Source organism: Durio zibethinus, chromosome 16, assembly GCF_047325235.1.
Source record: "Durio zibethinus cultivar Kanyao isolate XHJ-2024 chromosome 16, ASM4732523v1, whole genome shotgun sequence".
Taxonomy (NCBI): Eukaryota; Viridiplantae; Streptophyta; class Magnoliopsida; order Malvales; family Malvaceae; genus Durio; species Durio zibethinus.
Window position 1 is genome coordinate 3,636,794 of NC_143177.1, and position 20,477 is coordinate 3,657,270.

Sequence of the window (20,477 nt, forward strand, 5' to 3'; positions counted from 1 at the left end):
AAGTTTAAAATTTTGAAATTCTTAAAAAATCAAAACTTATAAATTGAATTAGTTTGTAGTATACTTATTTTTTATAGACTCATACTTTTAAATTTAAGTATTAATTATTAATAAAGCGACAAAATATGATTAAGTGACAAAGTAATAAATTTATATTTATATTTGTCGCCATCTTTTTTTTTTCTAAATCAGTATGATTTTTATTAATGTATTAAAGATATGTCGCCAACATCTAATTAAGTCTTAATTAAGTTCGTAAGAAGCCATTATATTTATATATAATTAATTGAGGTATCATTGTTGGTTTCCATAATAAAGATTTAGCTGTATATTATAATCTTAATATTACATTAACAATTAATCTTGTTGATCTTTTTTAGATTTGATAATTTAAAATACGATATAGTAACATGACACAAATATGATACGAAAAAAATAATACCAAAGTGATACGATTTAAATTTTAACAATAATTATATATGAATTTAACAAAAAATATATATATCATGTTTCATAACAATATGAATTGTAACATATAATTTTTGTGTAAAATACGATATAAATACATAAATTTTAATATTTTATATAATATAAATATATGAATCACCAAATCTAACCCCTTTCATCCAAAAACAATGAAAAATCAATTAATATCTACTTGCACTAAATTAAGGGACAGAGCACACTCCAACAATAATGTTGAGTTATTTTTATTTTATTTTTTGGGGGAAGCTGACTAAGGGAGGTGGATTCAAACTATTACAAAATATCAATTTTTCTGAGGGATTCTCCACTATTTGTTGCCAAGGTGTGTTGAAACAGAAATATCAGATAATCATTCGATTTGCACACAAAAATCCCTTCATAAAATCTCTGCCAAATACCTTGGCTATAATAAAATATAAAAATATTGGGAGCCAATTTATACTCTTAAGATTCCAAGAGCAGTGGCTAAAAGATTCATTAAGGTTAAACAATTAAATATTGCTAATGCATAGTGTTGAATTGGGGACCCTTAGAAACTAGATTTTATGGACTAATAATTTTTTATTTTAAGTTTCACTATTTATAAGAAATAACGAAGAAAATCTAAATTTAATCTAATTAATTTATGTAATTATTATTAAAAAATAATATTTAATAATTTTTTTATTCAAATTTCAATATTTATAATTGCTTGTCTTATCTTCAAATTACAATATCTTTTATAAAAAAATATAACAAAAAAAAATCATTTTAATCATCAAAAAAACAAATAATTGGCACTACCATATGACTAAGGTGAATGTGGGAAAACAGAATCTAGAAGCAACAAAATGGTCATTGCAATTTGCAAGCATCCCATCCCACAATGATATTATTAAAATATAGAAGGTAAGATAATGGAAGGGGGATGGAAATAGCTAGCCAGTAGCCTTTCCCTTCTTTTAAAAAGCCATGAGTTTCTTTCTTTTGGCCAAATACCTAATATAAAATTGCTTCTTTGCCGTCATCTTTGCCCACGTGAAACACGCCCCTTCCGGCTAGCCTTTGACTTAGAGCTCTTTCGTGAAGCATGCGGGGACATAGAGTGAAAGATATTCCATAAAAGGCTGCTTCCTCTGCAGTAACAATTCCACATAAATTGTTTTTCACTTGAAAAATTAATTCAAAGATTTTGCTGAAAAGCAATTTTTAAATCATCTAATTTGATGAAAATTATCAATAAAATTATCAACTATTGCATTTAATAAAGAGTAGCTTAAGAACTTTTTTTTTTTTTATCAAAATCCTTAATTCAAATAGATATGGAAAATGGAAATTTATGTTAAATCATTGTAGTGATGAAAACTTAATTGGTTTTACAATTTGGTCTTACTTTTTCTCCAAGAGTGTATACGAAGATAAATTATGAGATATTTTTATTTAAGCATTTTGTATTGGAGTTTAGGAATCTCTTTATTTTTTAACAATTCATTATATATTCTTTTCTGTCAATGATTTGTTCCTACCATTGTCTTCAATCAAGAAAGTCATCAGATGAACAGAAAATTTACTTTCTATGTATAGTTAATTTAGTAATAATTAAACTGCAATCTCTTTTGCTGACTTACCTGTAATCATTGATGGAGATAAAACTTTGAATTACTCTAAAGATGAGGGAGCAGTAAACCAAACCCACTAATAAATTAATCTCAATTTGAACCAAACACCTAATCTCTATTTCTTGAATGCCTCGAAATAAATTGACAACTTTTGCAATCTCAGGAAATAATTCTTGATAAATTATTTGATTTAAACCTAAAGGAGATATGGTAACTTTTTCAAATTCAAAGATAAAAAAACAAAATTGAGTATGTTAATGTAATATTTTATAATTATGTTGTCAAACATATTGAGTTTGATTGTCCTTTTCTACATCATTATGTGGCACAAGGGATTGTTCTTATGACTTTTGTATCTTCTTTGAATCAAATTGCTGATATTTTTATCAAGACATACTCGCTTTCAAGAATTAATTAACAAATTTAAACTGACATCTACAATACCATATTGAGTTTGAGCAGAATGTTAATATAATATTCTGTATGTAGGAAACATAATATTAAAGATTATGATTTTGCAATTAAAATAATATCTAAACTTACGTTACAATTACGATATCATACAAAATTATTTTTTTATTAATTAGTGAGAATCTTTTGTATATAAATAAAACACCTTTATATAATATTTTCTAAAAATAATAAATTCAGAATTAACTATATATATTGATTCACATTTCTTTAGTTTCTTATTAATTTTGGCAAGAGCACTTACATATTGATAATGCTCGAGGATAAAAATATTCACATTCGTGTAATTTCATAGGTCCTTTTTCATAGGAAGTGATCATTTGAGTTTGCGTATCACATTTATTTCAAAATTACTAGTGAAAATCTTGAATATAAATAAGTTTAATTTCATATACTTTATTTGGTAAAAAATTTTAAATAATTTTATTTGTTTAAATAAATCATATCTAGACCAATTCAAATATTGAACTATCCGTTTGAATCCAAAAATCCTACTAAAATTTGAGACAATTTGGATAAAAATTTTAGATTCAAGTTTGGACTTGAATTTTAAACTCGTTTGAAAAAAGATTAGGTTTTGGATAGATATACAAGGCTTGGCTCGATCTGATTTAGTTTAAATTGTTGAGAATAATGACTCAAATCTCATAAGAGATTTGTTTAAGATTTGTTTGAGATTTGTTTGAGATTTATCAGATATTGCTTGATGGATAAGAAGACTTGCAAAAGAAGAATTCTAAGAGAAAGGGGATCTTAATAGGTAAGTTTGACTTGCAAAAGAAGAATTCTAAAAAAATAATTCTAAAAGGAAAGGGATTCTTAATAGGCAAGTTTGACTTACAAGAGAAGAATTCTAAAAGGAGAGAGATTTTTAATGGACAAGTTTGTATGGTTATAAATAGATGAAGTCTCTACAAGGTTTGGTATGAAAAAAAGATGTAAGAGAGTTGTAGGGTTTTGTGGGATAAACACTCCATAGGAGTATTGGGGCTCTACATCTTATGGGTGTGTGTGTTTGTTTGTGAGTAGACTAGAGGAGACTGAGAGGGTCCACATAGGTATGATGTATAGGAGCATATGGGTATGTGTTTGATTATGTTGAAAGGGTGCATAAGGGTTTGGGTTTGTATTTGTTTGGGTTGAGAATACTTCATAGGATTAGAGGAGATTGAGAGTGTCTTATGAGTATTGATTGTTAAGTGAGGTTGATGATTTGATGTAAGTTTGTAATTCTCTACAACTAGTGGATCTTGTTTCTCATCCGTGAATGTAGGTCAGTTGGATCGAACCACGTTAAATTGTTGTATCTTAAGTGTGTGATTTTATTTTCGCTGTGTGTGATTAAATTGGAGGCTTTTAGCCCAACAAATGGTATCAGAACTGTGGTGATCCCCAACAAGTGGTGTCAAAGTTGAAGGTTTGAAACGTGAGAAGAGTTGAAGATTCAATATGTAGAAAGAGCCGAAGGTTCGAGATGTAGAAGAGCTGAAAGTTCGAGATGTGGGAAAAGCTAAAGGTTTAAGATGTGGGAAGTGCATAGTTTGAGACATGGGAAGAAGCAAGTCCAGAGGAGCTTGATTTAAGAGAAAAGTTTGAGTTTAAGTTTTGAAGATTGAAGATTAGTTTGTATGAAACGTGAAGACACAAGAGAAGAGAAGATGATTGTGAGACTTTCATTACAGTTGGAGCCAAACATGTCTAGCATGAAGACAGATTATTGATGAAATTTGAGTCAAGGTGGAGATTGTTGAAAATAATGATTCAAATCTTATAAGAGATTTGTTTGGGATTTGTTTGAGATTTGTCAGATATTGCTTGATGGATAAGAAGACTTATAAAAGAAGAATTCTAAGAGAAAGAAAATTCTTAATAGGTAAGTTTGACTTGCAAGAGAAGAATTCTAAAAGGAAAGAGATTCTTAATAAGCAAGTTTGACTTACAATAGAAGAATTCTAAAAGGAGAGAAATTCTTAATGGGCAAGTTTGTATGGTTATAAATAGATGAAGTCTCTACAAGGTTTGGTATAAGAAAAAGATATAAGAGAGTTGCAAAGTTTTGTGGGATAGACACCCCATAGGAGTATTGGGGCTCTACGTCTTATGGGTGTGTGTGTTTATTTGTGAGTGGACAAAAGGAGACTGAGAGGGTCCACATAGGTATGATGTATGGGAGCATATGAGTATGATGTATGGGAGCATATGGGTATGTGTTTGATTATGTTGAAAGGGTGCACAAGGGTTTGGGTTTATGTTTGTTTGGGTTGAGAATATCCATAGGACTAGAGGAGATTAAGAGTGTCTTATAAGTATTGATTATTGAGTGAGGTTGATGATTTGATGTAAGTTTGTAATTCTCTACAACTAGTGGATTTTGTTTCTCATCCGTGGATGTGGGTTAGTTGGATCGAACCACGTTAAATTGTTATTCCTTATGTGTTTGATTTTATTTTCGCTGTGTGTAATTTGATTGGAGACTTTTAGCCCAACACAAATAACTATTACATTTTTTTTATTTATATTACATAAGAATAAAAAGAAAATTAAAGAATATATGTATATATTAATATCCTATGTCTATTTATACTAATCACATTTAAACATAAAATTAAATTAATAAAATATTTTTATGCTCTTTTTTTGTTGATTATTTATTTTATCGCAGTTAATATTTATTATAAATTTTATTTTTATTTTTATTAAAAAATTAAAATATAAATGAGTTTAGATAAAATGTTTTAAAAATGAGCATGGTCTAAACAACAAAATGAAATCCATATTGAGTCTTAAAGATTATTAATATTATGTCTAGACTTGACTCAAATCTAACCTTGGTTATGGACAGATCTAATAATATTTTACAACTTTAGAATTATATAAATATATTGAATTAAATGAAAAATATGTTAATCATTATCTATTAACACTGTATAAGAATGTGGTCACCCGCATTCATCTTATCAAATATTATTGGATTCATATAAAAATTTCTCAGTTGTATATAAAAAAAAAAAGGCCAATAAATTTAGAATGTTGAAATCATATTTATCACATTTTATAAGTGGCAGTGTCAATTTAAATTATCAACTCTAAATACAATAATTAAGAGCGTTAATTGATCCAAATTAGTGTAGACAGATGTCGTGTTGTACGTTTGTCGGCCATGATTGGGTAGTAATTACGAGCATGTGATTTGAATGGTTAATAACATTATTAATTTTGACCATTAAGTAAAAGAAAAAGAAGATAATACGAAGAAGAGGTCGAATGCCCTGTTTTATGTCACTTTTGGTGAGGATTTTTTGGTCGACACGTGCGACAACTTTAAACATGTCAGCCAACTTTTCCACTTTCGAGAATAAAATGTTTGGTTTAGACGGTAAGCAACTTGAGTGCTCATGAAATCGTCAAACTTGGTTGGCACTCCACTCCTACAGTGACGACCAAACCCCAAAATGCTTTCTCTTATTTGCATGTACGTGTACGCGTATACGTATTACATAATGATAATCTAAAATATGAAATAGTGGTATTGTTATAACGATTTTGAAATTGTTAGATGATTTTAAAAATGTAAATAGTTATCGAGATTTTTTTATACTAAATGCATTAAAATTAATTAAAATTTATTTAAAAGATAATTTTTTAATATATGAAATCGATTTGAAGTTCTAAAATACAATTATGTATAAGAAAAAATTATTGATCTCATGGTACTTGTTTAAGAAATAAATATCAATTAATCATGTTATATTATTTTATTTTGATAAAAAATCTTAATTTTTATATTTTAAAAAAAAATCCCTTTAACTCCCTTTCAGTGTCACAATTTTATTTCAAAATTTTTCTTTCATTTTTTTTAAAGAAACATTATTTTAATTTTTATTTGAAAAGATAAATTAAAACCTTATTAAGAAAAACCTCTTAAAATATTTCAATATGTTAGTAACTTTAAAAAAAAATTTAGGTCAAAATTTTCACCTAAATATTTTTTAAAAATTATTACTCAAATTTTCTAAAAATTTCATTTTAGGAAGCTTTTTTTTATTTTAAAATTTAATTAATGCACATGAAATACAAATAATGAAACATGATTATCATATGTACCTTTATTCCTTTTTTAAAAATTTGTTTTCTCTTTTTCTCTCTTCTCTTTTTTTATAAAAATAATAAATAAATAAATAAATTTTTGTATTAAATATTTTTTTAAATACTCCAATACTTTGGTTATATTTTAGAAAAATACCCTCAACTAAAGATTTTTAAAGAATTACTACACAAATTTTCTCAACATCTAATCCTCGAAAAGATTTTTATTTTCTAATTATTATTTAATTTTTGAAAAAAATTACTAGATTTTGTAATTGTATTTTTTTTCAAAAAACAAATATATTTATTTTAAAATTTTAAAATTTAAGTATGCATATATAAACAAATAAATAGTTTAAAAATTATTAAAGAAAAGCTTATCAATATCAATAAATGTAGCTTAAAGAGTCAATGAAAATCAATGGTCAGTCAACAAGTCACATGAGTCACGAGTCGAGTTGACTACAATGAGTCAGGTTGAGTTGAGCATGTTGTTAGATCGAATTAGTTGGTTAGCTCATTTTTCTTTTTCAAGAGCTATAAAATCAAAGTTTTTTTTTTTAATTCATTTCAACCTTTCTCATAAAAAAATCCAAAAACTCTAAAAAAAAAAACAAAAACAAAAGAAAACATCGACCATCCTTAAACCCAAAAGCCAACTGCTTTTTTATCGCTACTATCGCCACTTCTCTTGCTACTCGTCGACATCAATTTGGTCCTAAAATATACCCAATTACTCTTTCTCTTCTTTTTTTTTCAATTTTCAAGCTTGGTTTTGCCTAAAATAGCTGATAAAGCCCTAGATTTATATCGAAAGCTCTCTGTTTCAAATCCCAAAAAGGCCTCAGTTGCTGGTCAAAAGGCTACCATTTTTCAGTGTGCTTTTTTTCTCCCCAAAACAGTCATATACCCCAAAGATCTAGCCCTAAAACACTATCAAACTCCTTAAACTTAAAACCCTTTTTAAGACTTTATTTTTTTTTTCTTGTTTTTTATGGCTTTTTGGTTTTTCTTTATGGTTTTTGGTGCTGTTGCTCCCCTTATAGGGATAAGGTTTTTTTGTTTTTGTTGTTGTTTGATATGCTTAGATAAAGAAATTTTTGGGGTAGCAATGTTTTTTTTTTTTGAGTTGTTGGTAATTTTAGTCATGGATTTTAGTTTTGTTTGTGTGTGGGTGTTTGCTTGCTATTGGGTGGTTTGAATGTGTTAATGAAGGAGATGTGAGTAGTGGTGGGTTACTAGTGGTTTGTTAGGCAGTGGTAAGCTAGGCTTACAATGGTTGTTAATGGTGGTCTCAATGCTTAATAGTTTTATGTTGGTGTTGGTAAAGGATCTCGGCAATGTAGGGATTTTCGTAGAGTTTTTTTGTAAAAAAAAAAAATTGGCCTTTTCTACTAAGTTTTGTGCTTGGGATTTAATAGGATTAACCTTGAATCAATTCTAGGATTTATTGCTTGATTTCATTTGCCATGGTGGCTGTTGGCAACTATTGGGGTGGTTGCTTAAAGTAGCAGTGCAAGTTAAGGTGGCTAAGTAATGAATGGGAGTGGTCGATCGGGTGAAGGTGCCATGCATGACACCTTCAATTTCCTTTCAAGTGATTTTCCTTTTTTGTTGAATTCTTTTTTTTTTAATTTTCAATTTTTAAAGTTCTTTAATTAATTAAAATTTAATTAAATCCTAATCAAACAACCTTGGGCCTTAAATTGGACTTGGATCATCTTTAGACTTTGGGCTTTCAAACCTAAATTGATTTGGATTGAATCCATGCGAATTTTTAATCAAATTTTTGGTTTTCAAACATAACTGACTTAAATTATCTTTGGACTTTTCAACCTAATTTATTTTGATCGATGCAATTGAGCCCAAATTACTTAATTTTGAATAGCTAAGACTACTCAATTGAGATATCCTAATAGATCTAAATTGAAACTCATTTCAAATAATCCAAACAAAATTAGGTTTCTACAGATATTACATAGTGACAAGAAACAAAAATGATACAAAAAAACATGACGATAACACGATTTTAAAATTTTAGCAAAAGCTATATATGAGTTTAAGAAAACTAAAAAAAAATGTATTTTTTATGTTCGTATCGACATGAATTGTGACATATAATTTTCGTATAAAATATGATATGAATACACCTATTATTAGTATTTTACATAACACAGATACAGAATCGTCAAATTTATGTGTATATGTATGGTACAACATCTTTCTAACCAACCTATGTGATATATGAAATTCTTTTATAAAAAAGGCTGCAATTTGGGAATAAGAGAAGAAATTATAAATGTTAAAAGTTAAATTTTAAACTTGTTAGATGTCACATTCTAAAGATAATTGTATTAATAAGCTAAATTGTATTAATAAGCTAAATTGTATTTCGAATTAAAAGCTGATACTCCATCAAATATGAATTAACTAAAGAGATTTAGGTAAAATATGAAACAGTACGACCCTTCAAATATTGTTATATATAATTTATTTAAGTAATAAATATTTTAGTTATCAAATAGATAAAGATAATAAATTATATTAGGATAATCTTGAAAAGTGTCTTTTAAGGCATCTAATTAAAATGATGGCTCATTATTATTATTTTTTAAATGTGTGATTAGTAATATACAATTGCCTTAGCATATCAATTTTAGTTACATCTTGGCTTAATAGAGTCAGTAACAGCCCTTAAAAATATAATGACTTATTAAATAGATTGTATAATCTATATACAAGAGCTAGAAAATTTTATTTTGTTCATGTATTTCGGGAAGTTAACCATTTTGTTGACTCTCTTACAAAGATGAAAGTTCATAGAAACTTTGATTTTGTAGTTTGTTTATAGCATTGCTTTTTTTATTATTATAAAATTGTTTCAATTTTAAAAAGAAAATCGTATTAATTTTAATTAAATTAATCCTTGTTATTTTATTTAAAAATGATAATTAACTAAAACAAAAAGAAAATAAGAGAATAATAAAATTTCATAAATAGACTACAAAGTTAAAAAATGTTAGGATTATAATAGCTCTGATATCACTTATTAGACAAAAAAATCCTTAATCAATTAAACAATCTAAGCCAACAAAAACATAATCAAATGATTAATCAATCATCCGGAGACAGTAATTTAACATGATTTAGACATCCAATTTACATCAATGGATGAAAAAAAAAGATCCACTAATTGTAGAAAATTATAAATATACATAAAATCAAACATTCATAATTAATATATATAAACCCTCTCAATCTCCTCCAGTCCTATGAAGTATTCTCAATCAAAACAAACGCATACCTATGTGCATTTATGCATCATATTTATATGAATTCTCTCAGTCTCTTTTAGTCCACTCATAAACATACAAACATATATACCTATAAAACATAAATCTCCAATAGTCCTACAGGGTGTTTATCCTATAAAATCATATAATTCTTTTACATATTTTTTTCATTCCTAACCTTATGGAGACTTCACATATTTATAAGTATAAAAACCTGTTTATTAAAAATTCATTTCCTCTTAGAATTCTTTTCTTACAAGTTGTTTTGACCATCAAAAAATATATTACCAATCTCAAACAAATCTCTTATGGGATTTGAGTTAATATTCTCAATAATCTCTACATTGACTCAAATTTCATTAATCATCAATCTTCATGCTAAACATGCTTAACTTTACTTGCAATAGAAGTCTCATAACAATCTTCTTTTGTGTGCCTTCAAGCTTCATGTAAATCGATCTATCAAAATATGAACTTGAACTCCTCTATTTAATCTAACTTCTCTGAGTTTACCTTTCCTCATGTTTCGAATATTTAGCTCTGATACCACTTGTTAAGATCACAATAGCTCTGATACTACTTATTAGGCAAACAAAGCCTTTAATCAATTAAACAATCCAAGCCAACAGAAATATAATCAAACCATTAATCAATCACACAAAATATAGCAATTTAACGTGATTCAACTTAATTGACCTATATCTACAAATGAGAAAAAAGATTCACTAATTGTAAAAAATTACAAACATATATCAAACCACACACTTATAATCAATACTCATATTCCCTCTCAATCTTATCTAGTCCTATAAAGTATTCTCAACCTAAATAAATAAATACCCATGTGCACTCATACACCATATCTATGTGGACTATCTCAGTTTCTTCTAGTTCACTCACAAATATACAAACATACATACCCATAAAAAATAAATCTTTAGTAATCTTATGGGGTATCTATATCATGTTTCGAGATTGAGACATAACATGGCCATATTACTTTGAAGTAAAACTCCAAAGCAATACGAAGCCTATTCCATAACCATTGAAAAATCTTCAAATAAAATAAGTTCTCAAAGAGTTTTAATATCTATAAAATAACTAAATAACAGGTCTCCAAAGCGTCAATGCCGAGTATTACAACTAAAAAGAAACAATACTTCATAAAATCCTATTCTCTAAGTAGTTCTCCAATGCTCAGATTCTTCTAACTCCTCACAAGACTACTCATACATCATTCATATTATCTGTAAAAGAAAAGAAAATGAAGAATGAGCAAACCACAACTCAGCAAATATAGGCTCATACACCTTATCAGATCAAATATTGCTTTCATACATGCTATATGGATTATTCCAAAAAAATTCATCAAATCATAATGTCCAAAACAATTCAAAAATCATCATTCTATCAAACATTTCGTAGATTATAAATCAATATCAAAACATACAATTCTTCACTTATAAATCATAAATTACAATTAAATATGTATTTCATACAAATCATGGATTAATCTTTAAAATCATCATAAGTCACCATAAATCATTAGTTCATCATTAGCTACGATCACTGCTATAACTCATTATATTGGTCGTATCGACAAATTTATCTTCATGATCATTGCTAACTCTAATAACCCACTAGCGATGGCCTAATGCTAACTATTATAACCTATTAGCCAGGGTTATGTGATCATATACATGCTAACTACTATAACCTTTTAGCTAGGGCTATAGAACTAGTTTTAGTGTTGATGATCCTATTTCCCAGAAATATAAAAATATAGCTATCATAAAAATCGTTCCTTAAACATAAATCATTTTCTCATTTGATTCATAAGCATGATCCATTATTTACATAACAAAAACATGAAATAATCATATGCTTAATCCTATTTTCATATATCAAAAATAAAGAAATAAAATATTTATTTATTTAGAAACATACATATATATAAGTTCAGAAATAAGTAAAGTGTGTAAGATTCTACTTACCTCTTTTCGATTTCACTACTTAGTTTTTTCCTCCAAATAATTAATGACCTATTCAAGATAATTTCAACATAATAGTAATTAATCAACCCATTTTGAGACAAGTTATACAAAAAACAATTAGGTTAAACAAAGGTTAACTCAACTAATTAATACTAATAGCCTAAGCTCTTTTCACTAAAATAGCCATATCTTAAGATATCCAATTTAGAATTAAAATCTTTTTAATGCATTAGAAACTAGACTTGATAAGTTTTCTAAACATATATGGCTCATCTCATGATTCTTTGTAGATTAATTATAATAATTTTTGCAGTTCACATCATATGCTACTGCCAAATAGCATGTATATCTTCTAATAAAAATTACATATTTATTCATAGGAGACTCAGAATTCAGTTCCATTTCTTTTAGAGGAAAGTAGACTTAGTGATATTTTCAAACATGTATGGCTCAATACATAATTCCTTGTATAAAATTTAAGAGGAATTTCATAATTTCTCCCTGCTTATGCTACTACGCAACTTACACATCCTTAAGTAAAAATTAAATTACTTTTCATGAAAAATTCAAAATTGACTTCCGTTTATTTCATCAAAAAGTAAATTCAGCAAGCTTTCCAATGATATATAATAATCATAGTATTATTTTATCCCTTAACACAAAATATTATCTTAATCCATCACTACAAGTACCAAAGTTCAAACGAAACAAAAATTTTCCTTTCTAACCTCATCAAATTTTTTTTCTATTTTTATAGCAATAAAATCACATTACTAAACTTTTTTAACAGTTTATTATACCCTAATTAAAGTCTAAATGATTTGCCCAAACTAATCTTGAATAGAGATAATGGATTTCCTGAAATTTTAAAGTTTCTCGATTACAAATTACACCTTTAAACTTAACGATCAACATTATTTCTCCAAAATTGAAGGAAAGTTTTTACTCACCTCTGACAAACAATTCTCCTTGTAGATTTTGTTCTTACCCTTCACTTGATATCCTTTGATTTGTATTTTCTGTATACAAAAGAAAGAAGAAATAAGTCCTTTTTTCTTTCTCAATCAATTATTGACCAAACAAATAGTATATGCTAACACTATTAAAAGCTAGATTATTTATCAATAGGTCCTATACATTTTTCATTCTTTATTAAAGAGTCCCTCAACTTATAAAAATACTTAAAGTAGTTTTTTTTTTTACGAATGTTATAGTCTATCCCATAAAACCCTACAACTCTCTTATATTTTTTTTTATACCTAACCTTAGAGACTCCATCTGTTTATAAGCATATAAACTTACTTATTAAGAATTCATTTCCTTTAGAAAAATTTTTTTGTAAGTTTTTTTTTCATCAAAAAATATCTTGTCAATCTAAAATAAATTTCTTATGAGATTTTAGTCATAGTTCTAACAAAAAATGATGAAAATCAAAACTCTATAAGTTAAAAAAGGAAAATTAAGGCACAAGATTGAAACGCTTTGAAGCTTGAGCCGAATGTTGTTCAATCTTTTTATTGTTTTAATTTTTTTTATCTAAACTCTGCAATAAAACTCTTGTTTTGATTTTATTTCATCGAATCAGTGTGCTTTTTTTATGTTTGATTGATATAATATCACTCCAAGAAATTTGTTTAGATGACTTCAAGTTGCGATGGTAGGAAAAGTAAAACAAAATTTATTCTTTATATTTTCATAATCATAAAAAAAAAAATTTAAAAGAAACCTTGATCTTTATGTTGGAAAAAACAAGAACATAAAATAAAAATAAAAATAAAAAACCGAAGAGATAGGAAACGAAATCAAAACGCCATGATGAGTTTTTTTTTTTTTCTTCCATTTTTTTATCTTAGTTATTACTGATATTTAGATAAATTAGTTATCAGGTTTAGAATCTATACGAGTTATAAGATCAGGGTGTTTGTGGGTGTATGATATTAATCACTTGGATTTTAGGAATCGTAAAAAATTATTTTTTAAGATTAAATAAATATAATTTAAATTCATAAATTATTACTATTAACTTGTGGATTAGTATTCGGGTATTTATTTCAATGATTAATACATTTTTTTTCTGTTTCAAAAAATTGAAACCGAATCTCCTATAATATTAAAATATAACCTTAACAAGTTAAGAATTCTTATTGTGTCAAATGAAATCGTTTTAGGCAAACTCCTTGTTCCAAGATGAAAGAACTAAAAGAATGTTTGAGCCTACGTGGTGTCTGGATATTATGCAAATCCAAAATAGCTAGCACAACTGGTCCGGAATTAGTTGTTTGAGTCACAAATTCACTTGTTTTCAAAGAACAAAGATCGATGCAGTGAAACGACATTTGAACCCGTTAGATTTTCCATTTTTCCCCCAATGAAATACAGTACACATATGAATTCGAGATTTTTTTTTTTTTAAGTGTTCACTTATATAATATATATATATATATATATATAAAGATTGTTAATGGATTTATCATATTAAAGAATAAAATGTTTAAGTAAAAATTTTCTTTTAAAATTTTTATTTTTTAATCTTTAAAGGTGTATAAAAGAAAATTTTGAGAATGTTTTCAAAAATATTTTCTTTAAATTTTGCTATTTTTTAATTTTAGAAATGTTCATGGATACCCTAACATAAAAGGTGGATCCGCCAATACAAACACGTGCATAATGATAAAATATATGAAACACAATTTAAAATCTTAACAAAAAATATATGAATTCAATAAAAAGAATATATATATAAATTTTTTTATATATTTAATATGTTGATATAAATTATAACATAATAATTTTTATATTTTACATATATTTAATATAAAATAAAATAATATAAATACATAAATTATTAAATTTATAAACATATATATACTTAGATGTTGTTCGTTACAAAACCTAAGCAAAATTGTATCTGGCATTGCTCGGCAGAAGCAGCCAGCTAATTATCCCACTTACGACGTTGGGGGCCATATGCGCCCGTCAATAATATCATTATGAAACATTAATTTCTTAATTAGTTTTAACTAAAAAAGTGTTAATAACACCATTTCGCGTATCTTCCATCCCATTAGTAAACCACCAAGTGTGGTAGGCGAAACCTGTACCAATCAGAATCAACCACGCGTTGAAGTTGCCAAGATGGCAGTGAAGTAATCCTAAGCAAGTCTTAAAAGGTGGATGGTCAAGGAGGGTAAAGTATTTTTACACAATGCCACGTTAGTCGACGTGTGGGTCCCTTAAAGCACTTAGGTATCACTCCTTCACCTTATAAAAGGCTGCCCTTGATCACCTTCATCACAGCAAACCATATCTAGTGTAACTTGCAACAACTGTTCGAGTCTTACATTGATATCTTCAAAGCAACTCGAATTTGTAGGAATACCAACTTAGTTCATTGAAATGGGAACCATCGGAGATTATGAGTGCCCACAGCGAGTGCCGATTCCTCCTTCGAAACCATTTCTAAAGTCTTTACAAACAAATCTCAAGGAGACTTTCTTCCCTGATGACCCTTTTAGGCAGTTCAAGAATCAGCCTACTTCCAGGAAGTTTTTGTTAGGATTACAATACTTTGTACCAATCCTGGAATGGGCTCCTCGTTACACTTTTGACTTCTTCAAGGCTGACTTGATTGCCGGTATCACCATTGCCAGTCTTGCAGTTCCTCAAGGGATAAGCTATGCAAGTTTGGCCAGCATACCACCAATTATTGGACTTTGTAAGTTCATTTTTTCCTTTTTTTTTTCTTTTGTTAATGAATAATCATGTACTCTATCTAGTAGAAAATGTGAAATAATGAACTTGGAACGCAGATTCAAGCTTTGTTCCGCCACTGATATATGCCATGTTGGGGAGCTCCAAAGATTTGGCAGTAGGGACAGTAGCTGTGGCATCACTTCTAATATCTTCAATGCTTGGGAAGGAGGTTAGCCCTACTGAGAACCCCAAGCAATATGTTCAGTTAGTCTTCACGGCTACTTTCTTTGCCGGTGTGTTCCAAGCTTCCCTTGGCATCTTAAGGTAAATGAGTTTAATTACAATTTGTCATGTGTCTTAAATTTTAAGTCGTAACTAATTGTGGACAAAGACCGAGTAAAAAGTCTAAAAGATATTCAAATAATCCTTGATTAGTTGATGATTACATGGTTCTAGTTAATATTAAATTTTGTTTGTTAAAATATTGCAGACTTGGGTTTATCGTGGATTTCCTGTCACATGCAACCATAGTGGGATTTATGGGTGGAGCAGCCACAATTGTGTGTTTGCAGCAATTGAAAGGGATGCTTGGTTTAGTCCATTTCACTCATGAGACTGATCTTCTATCCGTCATGCGCTCAGTTTTCGGCCAAATTCACCAGGTTAATTCATTTACAACCATTTATTTTTTGCTTAATGACATTTTTTAACATCTTTTTTACACTTAAGACCGTTAAAATTTGAACTCTGACAATTAAAACTATGAGAGTCCTACATTTAACTAATAAACCACTCGGCTGTTGGAAAAAAAAAATTTTGAACAGGACATTTTTTAACATTAATTGTTCATGTTAATGTATATGTTGAAATAGTTAAGATATTAATTAATTATTTTATTGTGGTGGTTGCAGTGGAGATGGGAGAGTGCTGTCCTGGGCTGTTGTTTCCTTTTCTTTCTTCTACTCACAAGATACTTAGTGAGTACATGCAATACCCTCTTTAATTTGCTTCTAATTCATATCTTTTTTAGAATCCAAATCATTCATTAATATCGTAGACATATAATATCAAGAGTATACATACGTAAAGTACCTATTTCAAAAAAGAATATTACAGTATAATAATATATATTAATTTTGTATCGTTTTTATTAGTTTTTTTCCTTTGGGATTAAAATATTTATGTGTAAAGGTTGGATTCCATTCATGTAGAGCAAGAGAAAGGCAACCTTCTTTTGGATTAACGCCATGGCACCGCTCACCTCAGTTATTTTGGGAAGCATTCTCGTTTATCTGACGAATGCAGAAAAACATGGCGTTCAAGTGGTCAGTCACTCTCTCTCTCATCCTTTAATCATATTCATGTATGTTGGTTCCAAATATCTAATTTATGTTTGATATCAATTATCCATTAACATGTATTTATCTTTTTTGTATCGAAATTTTAAAAATTAAAAAAAAAATTCATCATTACATGAACCTCGAAAAGAGTTTCTGAACTAAATTCCAAAAGCCGAAAAGAAGGATTGGGATTTGAATACAAATTGTCATGCAAAGTTCCAACTCTTTGACAGAAAATTTATTAAGCAGCTGGAAACCTCTGCAGGCTGATGAGGATGTGGTTTTAGGATAAGTAATATTTATGAAAATTTTGTTGGTTTCTGACTCCAGATTGGGCACTTGAAGAAAGGGTTGAATCCACCGTCTGCGTCAGAGCTGGCGTTTGGATCGCCCCATTTGATGGCAGCTATGAAAACAGGAATCATCATTGGCGTCATTGGCCTTGCTGTGAGTATTACTAATCTCATGATCCTTTGACGTTTTTAACATCACAGTTTTGTCACTAAAATTTTGCTCCCCAACTTGCTTTTTCAGACACAATTGCACATAATCGTTTACCTCAAAAACAAGAGTTGGCTTTGTCTAATCACATGTCATCTTGTTTTTGGTTGGGTTCATACTTTTGGCTTTGCACCAATTGCCTAATTATGTTTTTCCACCGTATCACTTTATGTTAAATTAAAAAAAATATGATCATTTCGATTATTAATTTAAATATTTTTATATTTTATACAGGAACCAAGTAATTCTATAAGTGGAGAATAATAAATAAGTGAACTTTAATAAGATTTAATTGAGATAATTTATGTTTTCACTTTTAAAAAGTGAAAATTTCAAACATTTACAATCATTTTTGTATTTCAAATTACAATTTCTTTTATAAACAAATAATCTTGGAATCCAACAAAACCGAGAATAGGTTACAAATATTTGAATTTGTGCATATTTAATATAGAGTTTGATTGTGATAAATATTATATAGGAAGGAATTGCAGTCGGAAGAACCTTTGCCATGTTCAAGAACTATCATATTGATGGGAACAAAGAGATGATAGCCTTTGGGATGATGAACATTGCTGGCTCTTGCACTTCTTGCTACTTGACTGCAGGTACTGCTTCATATCTAGCTAATAAGTCATGCCCTGTAACAAGTTTTGCCCTTTGAGAAATCCATAACAAGGCCAGAGCCCATTTTTCACCATAGAAAATGCCATGACTAATACCCATATTTGCTTTTATAGTTAGAAAATTTTTGAACTTATCATTTGTGGATCCTGGCTATGATTGCAGGACCATTTTCAAGAACTGCAGTGAACTTCAATGCCGGAAGCAAAAGTGCAGTTTCGAACATTGTCATGGCAACAGCAGTGATGTTCACTTTGTTATTCCTAACACCATTGTTCCATTACACTCCTCTTGTGGTGCTTTCCTCTATAATTATATCTGCCATGCTTGGCCTGCTTGACTATGAAGCTGCTATCCACCTTTGGAAAATTGACAAATTCGACTTCTTCATCTGCTTGGGCGCTTATCTCGGCGTTGTCCTTGGCAGTGTTGAAATTGGTCTAGTCATTGCGGTAACTAGAGTTAAATCTTGCCAAGTTATAAGCCTATATACAAATTAAGGTACATGAAATCATTGATACAATTTCTATCTACCAATGCAGATCACTGTTTCCCTGCTAAGGATTCTTCTATTCGTGGCGAGGCCTCGAACATTTGTTCTAGGCAATATTCCAAACTCTGGTATCTATAGAAGTATGGATCAATACCCAATTGCAAACAAGGTTCCAGGGATTCTCATACTTCAGATAGATGCACCTGTTTACTTTGCAAATGCAAGCTATCTTAGAGAAAGGTAGGCAAACACTTAACAAAGCTTCCTGACATAGTTGGGAAGGTTATAATGATTACAAACCTGAAACTTAATTAAGTTAGTCCATGCAATCTCTTTTAAAAAATAAAATTTAATAAGTTTAAAATTAAAATCTCAATATCTACAACTCTTTCCTCTGTCTGCATATTGTAACGTCCTTTATACAAAAAAAGGGATTAAGCTCACTGGCGGATCCATGAAGTGGGGTTTCCATGGACACCTCCAAGAATTAAAAAATAAGAAAACTCTGAAAGAAAATTTTCTTCTAGATACTCAAAATTTTACTCTATTTATTTTTTCGTTGATAAAATTAATAAATTTGTTAACAATTATATATATATATATATATATATATTATATAAATAGGCACCTTAAAAAAATCCTGAATCTGATTAAGATGACTGCTATATAATTCATCTGGCCTCTATCTATTCTTCCAGGATCTCGAGATGGATTTATGAAGAGGAAGATAGGGTAAAATCTGCGGAAGAAACAAGCTTACACTATGTTGTATTGGATTTGAGTGGTAAGTGAAGATGAGTCAAAAAACAACATAAGAAAAATTGGAACCTACAAATAAATATTACTTGTAACACTCAAGGAAATTTATTTTGCAGCCGTAGGTAGCATTGACACGAGTGGGACCAGCATGCTCGAAGAAGTCAAGAAGAGTGTTGATAAAAGAGGTCTTAAGGTGAAAAACTATTTTCTGCCACATTTCGTATTTAGAGTTTTTCTTACATCTAAAACTGTTTTGCTTAAATCAAGTATATTTTGTCATTGATTTCAGCTTGTATTAGCTAATCCACGAAGTGAGGTGATGAAGAAGCTAGACAAGTCCAAACTCATTGATACAATCGGTCAAGAATGGATCTACCTGACAGTAGGAGAGGCTGTTGCAGCATGTAATTTCATGCTACACACAGGGAAGTCGAATCCTGTTCCAATTGACTACAATGCACAAGAGAACAACGTGTAATTTATAATCAATTAGACGAATGAATTTCTTGATGCTAAGGTACAGAGCTTTAAGGCTACGATTCACCTTTTTTGGTTGCTGAAAGAAGAAGAAATTTTGCAGGAAGTGCTTATATGTATAAGCTTTGTACTATTATAGCTGAAATATGACATGTAATTCTCACCAAAAACAAAGATCTACTCGGATCCTTGTCTCCTTAAATAATGTTTACTAGTGAAATCAAAGCATCCAAGCATCAAAGCAATAAACATTTTTTTTTATCGACATTTATCTTTAATACTGTTAGTATATATTTCGTATCAAATATAAATATAATATAAAAATTATCATATCATAATTAATATCATTACGTGAAACAAAAAAATATTTTTTTTATTTTTATTAAACCCATATGACTGATTAAAATTTTTAACCTTTCATATCATATATCACCGTGTCATGTTGAAAATTATATCCAATTGTTAGCACAGGTAAATAATTCATATTTTGAAAATTTTGATAAATATAGCATATCAAATTATCATTGATATAATTATATTTTCGAAACCAAGAGTAATTTCTCATCATGTGATTCAATTAATAACAATTAATCAGATTAATTTGTTGTAGCCTGTTCCATTCTGATGAATTTTCAATATCCTGATTGTTTTATAGATTTTCA

The 20,477-nt window shown here is 28.7% G+C and overlaps 1 protein-coding gene across 1 annotated transcript; it reads left to right on the plus strand.

Annotated features, from left to right (window-relative positions):
- The first annotated feature begins 15,221 nt into the window (after positions 1–15,221).
- On the plus strand, positions 15,222–20,081 carry LOC111298512 (sulfate transporter 3.1-like). The gene is made up of 12 exons (XM_022893229.2): positions 15,222–15,643; positions 15,738–15,945; positions 16,112–16,283; positions 16,533–16,598; positions 16,833–16,946; positions 17,292–17,408; positions 17,944–18,070; positions 18,252–18,538; positions 18,629–18,819; positions 19,278–19,363; positions 19,455–19,531; positions 19,628–20,081. The coding sequence occupies exons 1-12, from the start codon at positions 15,325–15,327 to the stop codon at positions 19,814–19,816; spliced, it is 1,953 nt and encodes a 650-aa protein (XP_022748964.2). The 5' UTR covers positions 15,222–15,324; the 3' UTR covers positions 19,817–20,081.
- The last annotated feature ends 396 nt before the right edge of the window (positions 20,082–20,477 follow it).

Coding starts and splice junctions, on each gene's coding strand:
- LOC111298512 (XM_022893229.2), top strand. CDS start 15,325: ATGGGAACCATCGGAGATTATGAGTGCCCACAGCGAGTGCCGATTCCT. Junction 16,599..16,832: donor TTCTACTCACAAGATACTTA/GTGAGTACATGC, acceptor CCATTCATGTAG/AGCAAGAGAAAGGCAACCTT. Junction 18,071..18,251: donor TTCTTGCTACTTGACTGCAG/GTACTGCTTCAT, acceptor CTATGATTGCAG/GACCATTTTCAAGAACTGCA.